The 19,275-nt window shown below is 44.8% G+C and overlaps 2 protein-coding genes across 4 annotated transcripts in view; both read right to left on the reverse strand.

Moving 5' to 3' along the window:
- Nucleotides 1-9,485, reverse strand: part of rassf3 (Ras association domain family member 3) — a 51,960-nt gene extending 42,475 nt beyond the window's left edge. The window contains exon 1 of one of the 2 annotated variants that reach the window (XM_061252944.1): nt 8,787-9,485. In XM_061252944.1, coding sequence (XP_061108928.1) covers nt 8,787-9,258 — 472 coding nt within the window. In that variant the 5' untranslated portion in view covers nt 9,259-9,485. Of the gene's footprint in view, nt 1-885; nt 1,011-8,786 lie in introns of those variants that run through there. The other variant, XM_061252945.1, reaches the window with a different exon arrangement.
- Nucleotides 9,486-10,117: 632 nt separating this feature from the next.
- On the reverse strand, nt 10,118-18,976 carry LOC133135213 (apoptosis facilitator Bcl-2-like protein 14). Of its 2 annotated transcripts, none has more exons than XM_061252060.1 (6): nt 18,880-18,976; nt 14,974-15,149; nt 14,673-14,783; nt 13,862-13,920; nt 13,243-13,512; nt 10,118-12,002 (listed from the first exon to the last, which is right to left on the reverse strand). In XM_061252060.1, exons 2-6 carry the CDS (start codon nt 15,137-15,139, stop codon nt 11,961-11,963), a joined length of 648 nt encoding a protein of 215 aa, XP_061108044.1. In that variant the 5' UTR covers nt 15,140-15,149; nt 18,880-18,976; the 3' UTR covers nt 10,118-11,960. The 2 variants fall into 2 exon arrangements, with proteins under 2 accessions (XP_061108044.1, XP_061108043.1); XM_061252059.1 differs by having other exon boundaries at nt 14,860-15,149.
- Between the last annotated feature and the right edge of the window lie 299 nt (nt 18,977-19,275).

The following is a 19,275-nucleotide window of genomic DNA, read 5'->3' on the forward strand; positions in this document are numbered from 1 at the left end:
GAAAAGAAAGATTGGTGTTGATGCTAATTAAATATGCAAGTATAAGACATTTGACCCTTTGCCTTTCCTTGGGTTTTTACAGTTGCTATAGTGGAGACTTTGAGATTAATTGTGAATATTTGAACTCAATTAATACACCTAACCCCTCCCCCCCCAATTCTCAGGTGGTATGACCTTCCACAAACTACACACAGCTTATTTGCCCGACTGGTATAGCCTCATTACTGAAAACTGTATAAAACAGGAGTCAATCATCAGAGAACACACAATTCACAGTGGTCAGGTTCACAAGTTCACAGAATGGCTGGCCTATACTCTGTATCAGTGTGTGAAAAGCTTAAAAGCAGACAACCCCTCTCACTCTATATGTAGACGAATGTCTCTAGTCTGCATACAAAGAGGCAGAGAACCTAATTTCACAAATGTAGTTTCCTGGGTCTGGACAATATCCAGCACTGCACTCAAGAGCAAATCACAAGACGCAATATTAAAACAAGACGGTGCACTAAAGCAGCCAGATCACAACCACAGCCACAACCACAGCCACAGCCACAGCCACAGCCAGTCACAGACACAGGCACAAATACAGACACAGACACAGATACAGACACAGACACAGACACAGATACAGACACAGCCATAGCTACACACAGCCACAGCCACAGCCACAGACACAGCTACAGACACAGACACAGACACAGCCACAGATAGACTTAAACGTATCCTCCGGGCAAATCACACACCACATAGACGTGCGGCAAGTGTTACTCATGAGCATGATGTCACACAGCGCCATCACAGCCACTAACGCACGCCCATCGCACGAGGCTCCCGTGTTTAAACCGCGCCGGTCACGGTCGCAGCGGCCTCCCAGGGAGGGCTTACCTGTGGACCTCCTCTTCACCTGCTGGGTGATCTTTCCCGACAGTTTGCAGATAGCCGTTCCCATTCCAAACCATGCCCCGAGAGCTCGCCGTCTATGCCCTCACCACCCAGCCCTGCCCGGACGCTCCTGGCTGGTACACTCACCGCAGCAACATGCAGAGTGTGCACTAACACACGCACGTACGTACACACACACACACACACACACACACACACACACACACACACACATTCAGAACAAAGCCTGCGTCTCTCCTCCCTCTCTTCTCCAGGGCAGCAGCAGCAGCTCGTTTGCCTAGACGCAGCCAGACACATCCGCGCCACCCCTCTCTCCCCATCCCTCTCTCCCTCTCTCCCTCTCTCTCTCTCTTCTTTCGCATTCAGCTGCTGAGTGAGTGATTTGCCAGTCAAATGACAGGCTCTTTCCCCCGGCTGGGATGGACATGCAGGTCAGGAGGATGGGAGGCAGCCAAGGGAGGGAGGGAGGTAGAGAGAGACGAGAGTGAGCAGAGAGAAGAGAGAGAGAGAATAGAGATGAGAGGGAAGAAAAGAGCTGAGAGAGGAGAGAGGAGAGACTGGTCATCTACCCTCTTTATTATCACCCCTTCAGCCCTTCTACACTCTCAATCACACCTCTTGTTAAGCAGCCTCTAGCATTGGTTTAAATGCTTGCCAGGCAGTCTCAAGCGTTCACTTCTGTCTTCCCAGAGTATACTTCCCAAGTATAAAGTATTTGCATTTTCAATTATAAAGGGATGAAGTTCTCAGGTCAGTTCTCCACCATTCCACAAACACAGGCATACATCACTGGATCCACTGTTGTCTCCTAAAGCAGCAACAACACCCCCCCTCCCCCCTCCCAAATGGTTCTCACATTATTTTATCTAATTTCAACTCCCCAGCTTTGAAAACCCACATAAGAGTGGTGTGATATGTGGTGCATAGGCGTGGTGGACCTTAAGTTTGGGAGAAGGAGGAAATGAGGATAGGAGAGAGGGAACAGAAGAGGGGCATTATGCGATAGGCCGACATGGCAGCGGCCCCTGATGGGGCCCTTTCGGGTAGGGGCCCCTCACAAAGCGGGCTCCCATCATACAATGAGGGTTAAAGCACCGCTGTCTCATCTGCTTCCTGATCTCTGCTCTCTAGCAATACTGCAGGAAATCCAGCGTGGAAAAAGTCAACAAGGCCCCCTCTTCAGCTCAGGCCCAAAGCGGGCCGAGATCAGACAGGCCCGGGGGGTGGACCCGGCCCCCTCAGACGTGTAAAACAAACACCATGGGGCCATGGGCCTGTAGACCAGCAGCAGTCACTGTGTGCAAGCATGCTTAAAATCTACGGTATTACTATAGGGTAGTTTCTGTGTTACGCTCCAGATGTCCTTGTCCCAGAACATACCAGAATCCAAAACAAAGGATATCTCTGGCTGCTTTACATGGCCGTTGATCGAAGCGGCTTTGTTTCCTCTGTGTAATGGGACGGTTCTCCTGGGTGTGAAGAAAATGCAGCGCTGTCTGTGTTGTAATTGCTTTTCCTGTGACGGGAACGGAGACAGCCGCATCGATCAGTCGGTCGGCAGGCGGCTCTCTGAGTGAGCCGGAGCTGGAGGACAGAGCAGCACTTAAAGGGAAGGAGCCCCTTCTCTACGCACAGAGAATGGCTTAAAAAAGCTTGAAAATTGAGCTGGTCAAGCTGGTCATAAGCTGGTCTGGCTGGGTATAAGCTGGTCAACCAGGATGACCAAATTGGTCATGAAGTGGGTCAAGCTGGGTATGAGTCTAGCTGGTAGCTTATCTGTGCTGGTCAACCAGCTACCAGCTGTTTCAAAACCTAGCTTGAGCTGTTTTTTCAGCAGGGTTCTATTCTAACTATATTAACTATCCACACAGTCACTTTTGTAAACATGGCCAACGCAATATGCAAATGTACAAATACATTGGAGCAGACAAAAGCCACTGTTTCGATCACTCCTGCTGTCTTATAAAGACTGTTCTTTCCTCAGTACTTAATTAGTTTTTGTGGGGGTGGGGGGCTGAGGGTCAGACAAACACAAATAAACCAATGAATGAAAATGCCATTAGGACTACACTGAAAAGTAACTCTAAACAAGCAGGGCATTGTGTTTCGAAGAGAGCAAAATCACAAAGGCCTAGGCAGCCAGAGCTCACTACACTCTCAGGCCATTGCAGTATTTAGAGTGCTGGTCCTAATTGTGGCCTTGTTTACAATAGAAGGCTGCCCATCTATTGTAGCTTTTTCAACACAAACATGACAGCAAATCTGTATCCCCCTCCCTAATTCTCACAGAGGAGAGTGCCAGGACAAATTGCTGTACCCCTGCCGTTAACCCCCATCTTCAATCTGCCCAGGTCCACTGCTGAAGCCTTAACACAGTGACCTGTTAAGCTTCACTTGCTGATGACTGCTATTGCTAAAAAATGCTTCATGCCCAGCCAGGGCAATTTTCATGACCAATTTCACACAGAAATGACTAGCAGAAATGTACTTTTACGGTATCAGAGCAGACATATGCACAACAAAAGAACTGATGAGGAACATAAGGTTGAAACGGTAACCATTTCCATGGTGAAATAAACATCATTATTTGTTTTTTTGAAGCATTAAGCAAGTGTGAGTCTTTTCCTTCTTTCTATTCCAGAAATGGACTTTTCCCAGCACTCTGTGTTGAGGGAATAGGAGGCTGCAAATAGACCAGAAATGGTCTGCCAAACTCCCCCCTCCTGGCCTCTCACTCAGAACGGGGGACAGGTGTGAGCTGTCCTTGGGGAACAGGTGTTCTCAAATTCAGTCTTATTTTTTCTCTTTCTGCACCTTATCTTCCAAACGTCACAGTAAACCCCAAGATGGCAACAAGAGGACAAGAGTGTGGAAAAATAGTCCACCCTTGAAACAGCCAATTGTTCTTCACGGTGACTGCCATGCAGAAGGGAAACAGAAGGAAAAATGATATATGCTGGTGCGACGTGCACCCTTATTGATCCACAGTAACAGAAGGGGGTCCAGAGAGCAGGACACAAAGACAGCCCCGATCAGCACATCTGAAATAATGGCTCCTCCGTTTTGGGATAAACTGTATTTTTATACGAGACTGCAGTTCTGCGGTGCTGTTCGATCTCTCGGAAAGGGAGCGCTCTCTGTGCTGTAATAGACAGGGGGAAGGGAGCCAGACAGATCAGCACTCACAGCGAATTCCTCCGTCTTCCACGGCTCAGATAAGTGTTATTACAGCAGGGGGACACATGACTGAAACAACAACAGCACACATGCGGGACAGCAGGTGGACCGTCACTGCAGAGGGGACAGGTGGGCCCCTTGTGTGCTGGAAGCGACTAAATATATAATCGGTTTGCTGCCATGACTCAGACCCATCAGACGAGTGTCGGCATGGAAATCAAGCAGTGAAGACACGCCCCCTGCAGAGAATGTTCCCTCTGCTGTACACCCGAGAGCTACAGCCCCATACACTGCAGTGGTCTGGTCTGTCTGCTCTGCTGTACACCTGAAAGCTACAGCCCCATACACTGCAGTGGTCTGGCCTGTCTGTTCTGCTGTACACCCGAGAGCTACAGCCCCATACACTGCAGTGGTCTGGTCTGTCTGCTCTGCTGTGAAATCTCAGGTGGCAGGTTCCGGACTCTGAATAATTAAGCATGTAAGTGACAGTTTCTTCCCCCTCTCACTCTCTCTCTCTAATCCATTCTAGTGATTCTCTCATGAGGCTACGAAGGCTGCCATGGGTTGTCAAGTTAATCACCAATGATGACATTATTCACACAGACAGAGAGTGTGTTTGGGTTTGACCATGGTACACAACTGTGTTTTTTTACAGAAGCACAAAGGGGACTTCAGTTGCACAGGTCAGCTTCAAAGAACCTACTCAGTTAGCTCCAGTCACACAGGTGAGCTTCAGGTAAACACGCATGAAGCTTCAGTCATACAGGTATGATTCCAGGAGGCCTCACAGGTATCTTGAGTCACTTCGGCGACTTCAGCAAGAGGTATCAAACAGAAAATGTACACCCCGGTTTACTTATTCATGCCCCGAAAAGCACGCAGCATAATGAAGCCAACGGGCTGTACTGGGCCAGCTCATACTATGGACCTGCTCATACTTCAATACCAAAAAAAGGCTATTAACGTGTGACTAAGGCTGATGGGTGAATATTCTTCAAGGGCAAAAAAGGCCATTACTTTTTACTGTGTGTTTTCAGGATGCTCTAAATAGCCGCAGCTGGATTATTCTGAGATATGGTTGGTTGGTTCATTAGCTGCGGTTTATCAGTGACTGTACTGTCCCTTTCTTTTGAGTACCACAATGAAAGGTTTGTTATGCCTCAGAGTGCTGCAATGCCAGGGCAGAGCGATTAAAACCTACACTGTTTACACAATTTCACAGTGTCAGTGGAGTCTGGCCTAGCCGACTTGTATTTATAAGTCAACCAGTTCCAGTCCCATCATGCAACGCTCCTTCCACTGTAACCCAGCGGGCACAAGAAAGATTCAATCTACAAGAATAAAATCAGCCCAATTCTAAAATGGGTACCCAGATTAGGATGATCTAATCAATCAGATCACAATGCTCTCTGGCTAAACTGCACTCTGAAAACAACCTGTGGCCATTATCTTAAACAGAGCTGCTTGAGTATTTCCATTACCATACACACACACACACGTACAGTATGAGCATACACACACACACACACACATTCACACAAGGATGCCCTTCGGGTGAGTGACAGCGGAACTCACCGGGGGACCTCCAGACGAGCCTCAGCTCCAGACGGCTGGAACATCGCAGCAGTTTGGGGACGCGGTAGAAAAAGTCAGACAGCCTTCGCAGGGTCCTCCCGAACCCCTTCCCCAGCCCCATGGCTCCAAGAGAGCCCCCCGCGAGAACGCAGCCCGATTCTCCCGAGCACCAGCAAGTCCCTGGCCTGTCCTGCCCCGTCAGGATGCTGTGGCATATCTGTTTGGGACAGCTCACTCTGACACTGAATGGGAGTGGGGCCACCCCTTTCCCTGCATCCCCTCTGTACTCACACCCCCAGTGCGCGCGTGTGTGTGTGTGTGTGTGTGTGTGTGCGTGCATTTGCCTGGAGTTGCCTGCTGTCCCTGCAGTTGCCCTGTGTGCAGTCAGCTGACCTGGGTCTGCCCATTGTTTTGGATCATTAACTTGTCACAGGGTGGTGTGCCTTCTCTCACCATACTGTCACTCAGCCTGGGCAAACTGGCAGCTGGACATTAGTTGAAGAGACAGGTCGGTGTCAAGGGTCAAAGTTCAGGGGTCAAAGCAGCACTGATGGCACAAAATGCAGATCATTTTTATCTCCTCTATTGTTCAGCACCTCAGATATTGTGCTGCTGGGACTATTCAGACCCAAGTCTCTGGAGAATCTGCACCAGCACAGAACTTCTCCTTTTGAGTGACAGGCCTACTCCTCCGTCATACAACGAGGTCCAGGTGCCAATTCACTGTAAAAGCACAGAGCAAAAAGGAATAGACCTGTCACACATGAGTGTTAAACAACACCACAACCACGCGTCCTCAAAGTTATGTGAGAAAGGAAATGGCAAACGAAAACCAAGATTCTCAGAGGCACTTTAAAATAAATACAATCCCTTTTCCCTGTTAAATTAAGTAGTCAGCTTATTAAAAACACTCCATGTCGACATGAGCCATACCACAGGGATATTGTGGAATTAATTTCCTGGTTAAAAAAACATTGTACACTACTCTCTTCCTGCTATGGTGACATTTCATTTAACTGTGTGTAGCCTGTCATGAAGGGATAGACATTTTTGTTCATATTTCCCTTTCAACCATTGTTGTTTTTTTCCTCCAAAGTGACCTTCCGGGGTTTTCCTAAACTGAACTGGCAGTCCCCACATCCACAGCCAAAGCCGGCAGAGGAGAGCGAGGGGGATCAAAGAAGGGGAGCGTTGTTAGGCTACTCCCCACTGACCAGAGCTGAGAGACCCCGAGCCGCATACAGGAAGTCAATTAACTAACAGAGCAGAAAACTACAGAGCAGTATTAAAGATTCATACAGAGCTTACCCCCTGCCAAACAGGGCTGAAACCAGAGCCCACCAGAATCAGCCATGACCTCATTAGAGGGAGAAACCATGTGACAATATATAACTTGCCCATGCCACGCTACACTTCACACAAGCTAATGTGCACTAGACACACAAGCACATAGGGGAAATTCCAGCATTATGGATGTGACATTTGGACACAAAATGACTAGCTTACTCTTCTGACATGATATAAAAGTCTAATGCTGAAAGTTTGATATCCATGTAATGCAGGCGATACCATTGCGTTTTGGCTGTAACACGTATGAAATGCACATTGTTTGACAATCTACTTCTCAATCAAATTTCATCTCAACACATTTGTTGCCATCTGAAAAGGTTCTGAATGTCAGTTTTGACATTGAGAAAACTATCTGAAATGGTTTTGAATGTTTTCAGGATGGCAGGCAAATAGCATTGATTTCAATGGTAATGGAACAAATAAATACACTTTTAAGCATTTGCCTGTTGTTTGTCCACATTTTTATCAGATTTCAAAATGGTCATAATCGACTGTTTTGGACATAAAAAGTTAAATTTGGAAGTAAGTATGTTTATTTCTTCATGCTCAGGTTGACATTACTGTGGAATTGCCCGTAGGCTAAATGTGAAAAAGAGGTCACGAAGGCCACCTCTTACCAACTTTGAATCAAAAGCAGCTTGTTGCATCAAAGACACTGACTTGAAAACATCCTCGAGGACAGGAAACAACCGGCTGGACAGCCACCTTTGCCCAGACAACACATTTGGTTTAACACTTGGAATGATCCAGGTCAATAAACAAGTTCACTAGCTGTAGCCAAGGCAGAAGTTCATAGCAAGTAAGACTAGCCTATTCCACAACTTAACTTTCAACTGCTTGACTGAGCAAATCACAACACATCTTTCCCGTCAAATCACACACGTATAAACTCAGGAGGTGACAGCGTGCAAAGAGCAGAGGTTATTTCAGAGTTCAGCAAAAACAATATTACAGTATAGGCTACGTTGCCTTATTATGAATGAACAAATCAGTTCCCTAATGTGTTCCAAACGTCACGGTAAAACGTCTTTGAATACATTAGTGCTAGAGCCAGTTCTAAAAACCTGTCTGTTGGCATGCCACCTGTGTTTGTGTGTGTTCTACGTGGGGGAATGTATGCACTTGCAATTTCCCGAAGTCGGACTAAAAACTTGTTTGGCAGGGTCCAGTGATGACTCCCCCGTCGCGCCAATCAGAGAAGTGTGCAGCAGTAGTCTTACTGCGGACAGGTGACTGACTATATCAGGCGCCAGACAGCTTTTCCATCCACTTCCTCATTAATATCAGGATATCAAGAGAAGCAAGTATGATCAGTCCTGACAACATTGACTGGCACACTGCAGCCTACACTAATGGGCAGAGGCACAGGAAGTGTGCATGTATGTCTCATTAATGGACAGAGGCACAGGAAGTGTGTATGTATGTGTCATTAATGGAGAGGGGCACAACATACAAGTTCACAGGCTGCCATAATTTCCTTTAGACTTCCATTATTTATTTAGAATCCATATTACTCCTACATAAATGCTGAACAAGGCACTCTATGGAACAGGGACACAAAATAAGTGTCTCACTAACAGACAGATGCACAACATGCCAACAAACGGACTCATACAATAGCCAATAATCAAAGGTAAACAACTGCAGAGTCCGGTCTTAAGCCATGCTGTTGTACAAAGGGGTAATGCACAGAGCATATGCTCTCGGTTTTAAAGAACGTGGTGATGCGTGAGAGCAGAGACCGCACATTTTGAAGACATACGTTAATTCCTAAAACTCACCTGCACACGTAAGGCGATTTTGGAAAATGTACTCGCAGCATAGGTCGCACCACGCACCCGACACATCGGGACAAAAAACGTGCCCTTCTCCCCTTTCCTCTGGAACTCGGGGGTCTTTCTCGGGGGATTCAAATATCGTCCTGACGTCAGGAGGTCGATAACTTTTCTTTCTGCCGCGGTGGGCTGCGCCTCCTCTCTCGGCAGGGTTGATTCCTTTCTCTTGGTGCAGTTGATTGCCCGCCGCTTCAGCTACCTCCAGACTCCGAGTTGGAGAACGGCGCCTCTTTATTGCTCGCATTCCTTTCGCTTTCTTGCCATTTTGTGGTGGGGGCATTTTCTGTGGACTTTCTTCCAATTCCTTGTCGATTTGCGAATTTGGCACGGTGTTCTCCGTAGATACCGTTATGGGTGATAATCCCGTAAGGTACTGCGTCGGCGAGTACTTCCTACCTGGATGCATCACCCCAAACATTGCGTCGTAGCCTATTTCAAGGTGTCCGTTTGGCACATGAAGTTTCGAATGGTCTGTAGGCTGACCCACCAGTATCTCCAAAGATGCGGGTCTATGGTAGACTGAACTCTTCGTCCTTTCACCTGTATGACGAAAGCTTAATGATGTGGGAAACTAAACGTGCTGTCGATGTCACTGTGCATTCTCACCTGTGACAGTGCCGTAGTGAGTGTTGTCTGTAAGCAAGTCGAGCAGGTGGAGTGAACGGATCAGGTTTCATTTCACTGTAGGTCCCAAGGAGCCTTAATGCCATTCGCTGCTGAGGCTACTTGACTTTTTATGGATCAGTAAACTGAAGGTAACCACCCTAATCTAATGGCAGAACAAAACAGTTGTTGACTCAAAAGCAGTCGGTAACAGATAGTTACCCATTTACATATTCCAACTTGGGCTGAGCCACCATCTCCCCGTTTTTAGGCAAACCTGTGTTGACTGTAGGCCTTTTCCTTCACTGTCGGTCACAACATCTTGATTGAAGAATGTACCAACATGGGATGTACGGCTCTTGCGTACATTAATCAGATTCTTTTTATTTATATTTATTTACTAGGGACAGTGCACATGAATCAACATTTTCAGTGTCCACATCACTGTAAATGTGCCAGTTAGCTAATGAGCTCAGTTTAATCTGTAATCCCTAACGTGTATGTTTTTGGACTATACGTATGTCCATGGCAAGCTATACTTGAAGATGGCGGTAAAACCATGAGATTACTATTTTCATGGAAGCCCAGGGGTAATGTTTATGAAGGTATGACGTGTCATTGCAATAATTTTCCAGAGATTACCACAGGAAATACATACTCACATAAAGGCTTGATTCTCTGTAGATTTCACACATTTATTCATTCAGAAATAGTTTGTTCACAAATAAATGTTTGTTTATTTTACAAGATGTCTTACATATACTGGTCTTACATTACTGGATGAAATTGAAGTTAGAAAGCTTTAATCTTTTATCCCTTTCACACAAAGTCACCTGACCTAAGGCATAAGCTTAACTCAGTAATGGCCATGACGGACTACATAGTGTCTAATACATTTTGATGAATGACCTCCATTGAAAACAATATCCAGTAATGCAAAGGACTGTAATTTGCCCTTTAGAACACATTGCTGCTGTAGAAAATGGCACAATTTAAGATTAAAAAAAAGGCTACAGTTAAAGGAGTCCTAAAATTAATGAAGAACCCTTCAACCATAAATATGAATTGCAATGCCTGCCATGATTCAAGAGATCCATTGAGATTACTTATTGTGTGGATATTTTTCCACACAATCCTTTTACAGTTCCCCTCTTACGCCCACTCAAAATGAATCTGAAAAGGCCTTAAGCTGCATTTCTGAAGACAGCAATTCTAGATAAATGATATGTTCCGGCACAGAAAACACTAAAAATGAGTCACCCAGCGGTGCGGGACACATGGACGACTGGACAATGTAATTCAACGGTATCTTTGCGATTATGAAGTAATTGAACCTTTAAAAGCCCACTCCCTCCCCCCCTTACACCACTGCCCCAAAAAGAGGGATGAGGGGGGGGGGGGTTCTTCATGCACAGTCCCCCTGTGGTTTAAATAATTAACTTGAACATCTATATATTCAAATGTATACAATCACTACTTTTTGCAGATATTGGAAGAATGAATCAAAATAAATTTTCAACTGTTGAACGAGCATTAGAGAAAAAAAAAAAAAACCAGGCCTGTGTGCCATTTTTTGTAAACATTTTGTTCCTTCAACAATTCTGAATCTCAAAATGTCCATTCACATTGATTTAGAAATAACATAAAACTGCAAATCCTCAAATTCCCTTTGCTGTTTAAAGGGAAAAAAATACTTAACATCAAAACAAAAAATACAAAACATCAAATGCACCTTACAATGCAAAATCTTCTAGAAGAAGATAAATTCTGACTGATAAGATGTGTCATTTGCTGATAAGAGAGTCAACATTGCATTTCTGAATAAAGATACATTTAGTGGTCATTCACTGACCAGCCCCAAAATTACATCCATCCATCCATTATCTTAACCCGCTTATCCTGATCAGGGTCACAGGGGGGCTGGAGCCTATCCCAGCATACATTGGGCGAAAGGCAGGAATACACCCTGGACAGGTCGCCAGTCCATCACAGGGCACACACACCATTCACTCACACACTCATATCTATGGGCAATTTAGACTCTCCAATCAGCCTAACCTGCATGTCTTTGGACTGTGGGAGAAAACCCACGCGAACACGGGGAGAACATGCAAACTCCGCACAGAGAGGCCCCAGCCAACGGGGATTCGAACCCAGGACCTCCTTGCTGTGAGGCGACAGTGCTACCCACCGCACCATCCGTGCTGCCAGCCCCAAAATTCTCAAACAGAAAATGTTCCCACCCATTTTCTGTCATCCTAAAGAGAGAATAAAAAAAATTCTGATGCACATCCCAAATGTACCTGCAAATGTACCTGCATAAAAAAAATAATTCAGGGTCGTCCCATTCTCAGGAAAGCTTTGCATTTGGCTGATTGCAGGAAGACAATGGATGTCTTGAAAATTTCTTCTCACGGCTTATATTCCGATGATCATTGCAAGGTCCATCAAATCAATGATTCAACACAAAGTTCGTAAAACTCTCGAAGAAAATGAAAGAACTGAAACCTCCCCATTTCACTGGACTTCCTCATCATCTTCAGTGGCAAAAGCCTTCTCCTACATGAAAAAAAGAAAAAAAAGAAGAGGAAAGGGTTATTCTGTGCACCAGAGTAGAGTTCATTGTCCCTTTATGGGCAGTGAGTAGAAAGCAGGGCAAGAACCATGAGCATTAAATGTGCTGGAATACCACTGTCCAACGAAGGATGATATTCTTCTGCTCTTCACTGCTCAAGTCTCCTTAGTCCACCCAGGCAGGCACACAAATATATACTCAGTGAGCACTTTATTAGACATTTGACTTGTTTCTGCTGTTGTAGCCTATCCACTTAGAGGTTTGATGCGTTGTGTGTTCAGAGATGCTCTTCTGCATACCACGGTTGTAATGTGTGATTATTTGCATTACTGTCTCCTTCCTGTCAGCTTGTCAGCTTCTCCTCTGACTTCTCATAACGCATTTCTGCCCACAGAACTGCTCACTGGTAGTTTTCTGATTTTCCGCAAACTTACTTACTTAAACAGCTATTATGTCTACCTAATAGTGATCACTGAGTGCACATGTATAGCACAAGGGTTGACACAAATATATATTACCTTATAGCAGTTTTCATTCTGAGAATAGTCAGTCCTTTTTGATATGTGCCCATGGATACAAAAAGTATTCGACAAATGGAGCTTTTGTCTTGTACAAATGGAAGTTGTTCTGAGCACCTTGACAAAGGTATAAAGCTATGATACAAATGCCATGCTTTCATTAATACAAGCTTTTTGTGATCCAATTTTACAGCACTTGCAAAACCTTGAAATCTGCAATTCAAATATATGATGGAATGCTATGTGATACAAAAGCATGAATCCTCAAAATCTCGTAGCCAAGACCACTGCGCTCCATTCTGCAGTACGGCAGCAGAGTGTGTGATGGGACAGTGAACACCCTACCAAATAAAACCTACCATCTATGCGCAAAGATTACGCCCGATCATACATCACCCTGTGGGACAACCAGTCCAAACTGTCAGAATCAGATTCTACAGTGCATCACCACTGGACCATCACAAAAAGAGGTCTGTCATTTTAACGTTTTCATTTTCATGTCTTGACCTATGATACCATTGTGTTTAAATGAAGTATATTAATTATTATTATTATTATTATTATTATTATTATACAGCTGGGTTACACCTTTGGAGGAGTCTTAACTTAGTTGTAACACTAAGGTGGATGTGAGTAAATGTCACATTCAGGCCACGTTACATTGCTGCCACAGTGCAGAGCCGGGCTTACAGCCATGTGTACTTACCCAGCCACCGTGCTGCTTCACCCAGCCGGAGTAGTTCTCCTGCAGGTACCTGGCCCCGAAGCCCATGACCACGTTCATGGGGTGGCAGTCCATGGTGGTCAGCCTGCTGGTGACCTCGAAGGTGAGGGCGACCATGGCCTGCTCTGGGTCCTTGGAGCTGGGGATATCAGCGGGATCCACCTTCCCGAGGAAGGCGCTGGTCACCTTCTTAAACGTGGAGTAGGAGAACCCGCCACCGAGCAGCTTGCTCAACGACTCGTTCTCCTTCATCTGGACAAGGACGGGAAAGGGAAACTCACCTCAGACCCACAGATACCGCTTAAATTGTGTCATTTCTGTATACCCTGTGCGGTCACAACCTGAACTGGTCTATGATCATTCAAGAAGCTTGACTAAATTGAGCTTTCCTCCATGGAAAAAAAAAAAAGAAAAAAAGAAACTCTATCCAAACAAATCATTTTGTAGTGTGCAGCTTCAGAACACTTGTGTTGCATTTACTGCATCGCTCAAAAATACATTTACAAAGTGTATAACCCATGCAGAAACAGCCACAAGAAGTCACTTGAGGAAAGCGCTTGAGGCCCTCTTGTGGTAACAAGAGGTAAAAACATTCCCTTACCTCTTCATTGAGCCGGTCACCAGACACACGTAGCAGCTCCACAATTGAATCAATAACATCTGTGTGGGAACAAAACCATTCAATAAAAAGCAGTACCTGTGTGTATTCAAACGGTCATTTGAATGCGTTCATCATTTCAGATAATATTTTGACATTAGACAGCAGTGAGGAGGATGTTAATTTGACTGCTCCCCACTTAAACTACGCAATTCACACCCACTCAATTTTGAATTCGCTTAATTGTACATCACTGATATGTAGCCCACACAGTGAGCAAGACAGCTGAAACGCATGCACTCACTAGTGATTTTCAGTATTATAAGCCACAGTGTACTACATGAGCTAATGCCAGAGGCACATCGCTTACTGGCAACAACTGCCATCCTGTAGTAGGGCTGTGCTCATGTCAATATATACCCTGTACAGGTTGAGCCTTCAGTGAGTCCCTACAACACAATACTTAAAGACCCTGTGCAATCAAAAATAAACAATGTATGTATTTTAAATAATGATAATGATACAAAGAAATTCTATATTACGCCCATTTTATTCGGTTGAGGTTTTAAACGTGTTTACTGAAAGCAAGAAACCTCTTGCCCAGCCTACAGCAGTGGGATTTGGCATTAGCTGAGAAAATGTTTATAAGTGTCCACTCACATTGTAATCAACTAGGGAGGCGGACGCTTAGTAGGGCTGCGAATCCGAAGTGAGCTTGAAAAACAAAATTCACTCAGAATGCACGTGCCTCCAGCACTCGTCTTCAGAAATGACATGCTTTACAGCGAAAGAAGAGTCGGAGAAGCAGCCATACCGTCTGGGCCATCAGCTTGATATTCGTCAGGGTCCATGGGCACGGAATCCGCGATCGCCGTCAGCTTATCAGTCACCGCAAGGACCGTCCCCGCTGCACTGGCACTCCGGTCTGCGAGATCAGAGCGGTCGCATTAATCTCCGAGCGGGAGAGAAAGCCTCAGACGTCCCAGAGAGCGGAGACTCACCGGGACCCCGGGCTCTGAAACAGGGTCCCCTTCCGTCGGTCTCCGAGGGTTGAGACCGCAGCGCGTGGTCCTCTTTCTGGGGTCGAATGCAAAGGAAGAACATCTTCAGCTTACCTATCCTCCCCTTCCACTTCCTGCCGGAGGCCGGCTGTGGCGCGGCGGACGCCCCGGGGGGGCCGGGGCGGACTGGGAGCGAGGGCCTCCTCTTCTTGACGTAGGCCGCCAGGAGCCGGAACTCCAGGCTGTTCTCGGGGGCCCCGTTCATAGCGGTCTGCTCCATTTTCAACAAGCTGGGCCAGGGGAAAACACAACACACACACACACGCATTTTCATTAACACAAAGGAAAGAAATATCCTCACTCAAAATGCAATTCGCTTCACAGTTTTCAGCACGCACCTGAAAACGTTTCATGGACCAAAAAGGTAGTAGGTGATCGCCAAAACTAAATCAAACTGGGCCTGCAAAATGTACTCGCAAATCAGTGAAGAGGGCACAAATTATATGGTTGTTGGGCAACATGGTTTTAGGAAAACTGTTAAACTTGATTTTTAGTATAACAAATTGTGTACTCTTTGAAACACTAATCTTAAAATTCATAATGAATTGTGTTGTATATTTAAATGACCATTTAATATTGAATGTCAGGTTTGCACATTGTCTTATTGCTGTATGGCTGTTGCTCTGTACTATACTGTGCGGTTTCTTTATACTGATCGTTTATGCTGCTGCCTCTGCCTCTCAGGTGACTGAGAATTAAGTGGTCCAGTCTATTGTGCCTTTGTGCCAGTGCAGAAAGATTTAGAGTTTCTTTTTTTAAACGGTTTATGTTTTTTTTGGGTTTTTTTTTTTTTTTAAACAGATGGTCACAAGACACACTGTGACACCTTCATTATTCACTGGCGCCAGTCTGGAGGCCTGTGCAGCTGAAGCTCTGCTTACAGAATTCCCAGAAAGCCATGGACTACTGTACCCTAATCTGCCCCCTCGGTGTGCGAGACAGAACTTGACCAAAAATGGGAGATCTTGAAGCACTACAGGCTGTGGTTTAGCGGTCACTTTAAAATGACACCATTTTTTTCATATGATAGTGATAATAGTTAGCTGGGAAGAGTTTACAAGGCTGATGAAACCGAAATCAACTGAAGATGAAAGATCAAGCAAACTAGGGGAGTGTGCCTTGCACATCCATCTTCACTGACTTCTTCCTCTCCAGGATTGAGCAGTGATACTCAGGAGTTTCCCCACCCTATAAAGGAGCACACATTCCTGACCTCATTTCTTTCAGAGCATGTTTCAACAGGAAATGAAAGCCCCTACCCTTCCTTACCACTACCTTACAGAACATATGCCGGGGAATCGCATCCAGAACAAGTACGAAGCGTGGAGTTCCCTTAGCATCAGGATGCAGATACAAATATCAGCTCCCAGCCCTGAGACTATGTGCAATGCATCCATGATAAACAGAATTCAACCAGCAGGAGACTCAAGTACATCTTGAATCCTGTGGAGCAGTTTAAATGCACAATAGTCCAGGGTGGAGTGTCCAGGAAGCTATAGCACTAAACTGAAGAGACACACTCCACACTTGAGAATGAATTCCTGACCAGCCCAAGGTACTTTTCTTCCCTCAGTGAAGCCTGGAAAGTAGCAGCGTTTGGAACTAGAAAATGTAATGGCAACAGATAGTTGCTATTTTAGTAACATAGACAGACAGTTTTGATAAAAATACATTAAATAACAGACATCATCTGTGGTTGGCTGAGCTGAACCTGCTGCCTTCCAGGCATAACTGGGGAAAGGAAAATACCATGGCCTCTGAACTGATTATAGCAAGCCCAAAAGGGAGAGGTAAGGTATCTAATCGGCCTGTAGGGTAGTTATTATTACATTGTCATGGAAATCTCTCAATCTGGTATCCAACTTTTTGGTTTTGTCACGTCACTGGTCACCCCACAATCAGAAGGGCGGCCTGTAGCGTAGTGGTTAAGGTACATGACTGGGACCTGCGAGGTCGGCGGTTCGATCCCCGGTGTAGCCACAATAAGATCCGCACTGCCGTTGGGCCCTTGAGCAAGGCCCTTAACCCTGCTTTGCTCCAGATTGTCTCCCGCTTCGCCTAATCAACTGTACGTCGCTCTGGATAAGAGCGTCTGCCAAATGCCATTAATGTAATGTAATCAAAAGGGTAATCTTTTGTGTCATTACACGGTAGCAGCTCCTCTGATGTCAGACAAATGTGGTCCGTCTGTGGCATGACCACGCACCTCAGCCGATTCAGGTGGTGGAGGTGGTGGACTGCATGTGCTCTCTGGAGGAGAACTGGGCTACGCTCCCCCTATGCCATCTGCAATGCTCCAGCATTTACAAATGCCCTTGTCTCTGTCTAATATGATAACTATTAAATCGCATAACTTAATCACATGAAGCAAAACAAGGAACCCCTTGGTTCCAAGGCAGAGTTAGATGACCCAGAAGGGCAGAAGGACATTAGCCACCACCACTACAACTAACATGTGAAATTTGTGAATACCTTCCTCCTCAAATAGCACCAATGCATTGACAAAGTATCACTCAGTTATGCTACAGCCCAATGGTCTCGATTGTCTATACAGTTTGAGGAGTAATTGGAAATATATTTTTGCACATAAACGTAAGGCTTATTTCACCTCTGAAAATTGGCAATGAAAAAAGGGAACAGTAATAAAGAGACGAATCAACTAAGTTATGAACAAATAGGCTAGAGGTCACCGAACATTTCACTGAGGGTCTTTTCGCAACAATGCACATTTTAATTTCGGTTTTTCGAGCAGTAAAATTCCTGCTTTTCACACTCAAATGATCATACTATCATCTCGAATTGCCAGAGGGAATATTGCTATACTCATTTATCTATTTATCTCCAAGTAAAAGTAACTCAATGCAAAGTAGCTTAACTCAAACCGAGTATGGCCAGGCTTATCTACTTTACGTCGATCGCTTGAAGGATTCACCATACTGCGTAATCATGAGATCAAGAATTGTGGCGATATCAAAAAATACATTTCATGCAAGATAAAGGGAGGAACATTCTCAGATTCTCTTCTAGATAGGCAAATTGTGGCAGGGCCCTCCTGTGGACTTCCCGTAATTATATTTAAAACGCGTGTGTTCTACTTTTATCTTCACATCATATGCTAATCAGAAGAATTACATTAAATCAGAAATCTCGGTATCGGTTACATTTCGGATATAACTCATGTAAAGTGTAATTAGTTCGACTTGATCTGGTCGTAATGCAATAACAGTTGTGAAGTAAACACAAAGGCCTAGTGTTATTGCCTGTCCCAGTGTGGCCAGACTATGAATTAGGTTTTTTTTTTTTAAATAAATAAAATAAATAAAAAACAGTTTTAACAATAGTAAGGTAAAAGTCATTTTTGGTAGCTACCTAGCAAATAAAGTTTGAGCTTTTGTTTGATCCGCCAGAACGCAGGACCCTGTAATGTTACGCAGATAGCAAAGCACTTTCGCGCACTGTAACCTCCGAACAAACTTCATAAAATGCCATGACCGGCACTTTTTCATTTCACCTCAACCAGGTTATTCCTCGAATGAGTGAGTAGCTACCGGCTTCGCACTGGCAGCCTACGGTTCCCCTTGCTTAAGTACGTGGTCACGCTTTAGCATATGCTCCAGTCACTTCAGATACAGCCTACACAACCGCAAATGGACATTCCCAACTGTTTAACATCACAATGGCGTCCCGCCAAGTCACCCGAAAATCCATTCCATTATTTACTTTAGAGGGTCTTAATCCATTTTTGATCAAAGTAGCCGACATTTTAAGTTACAATGGTAGCCTAAATTCTTTCCGAAAAAGTCTAAATACACTCGTGCACCCTTTGGTGCTGGTCGTGTCATTCGTAACGAAACACAAAGTAAATTCTAATTAATTGTTGCGTAGGCTAACAAATTGACACTGGTAGGAACAAAAAATATATCGAACCGGCCAAAGTTCTTAATACTTATGTGTACTTACATGTGCAAGTTTCCACTTCTGAGTCAGCGCATTTAATATTTCTTTGGCACCATACTGTAGTTATAAGCAACGTAGTCGGACCTCTCGAAGGGGAGTAGAGCAATATATACCCATCTCTTCCGGGTAGCTGCGTAATTCAAGACGCCTCCCATCACGAGTGTAGTTTGTAAAGGCCAAAGATGACGAGTTAACCAAGTTGTTTAAATGACAAGTTCTTTAATATAGTTTAAAATTATACGGTTATTTCCTATGTCACAATTTTACAATCTGACATGCTTTTCTGTGCCTGTTCAATGTACATTTCCCCCCAAATAATCACTGGCAACTTGTTTGATAGATAAAAAATAATTCATTGGATAATTAACATCCAAGCTGTAAGACTGAGCCATTTTAGTT

Source organism: Conger conger, chromosome 8 (genome assembly GCF_963514075.1).
Source record: "Conger conger chromosome 8, fConCon1.1, whole genome shotgun sequence".
NCBI classification, from domain to species: domain Eukaryota; kingdom Metazoa; phylum Chordata; class Actinopteri; order Anguilliformes; family Congridae; genus Conger; species Conger conger.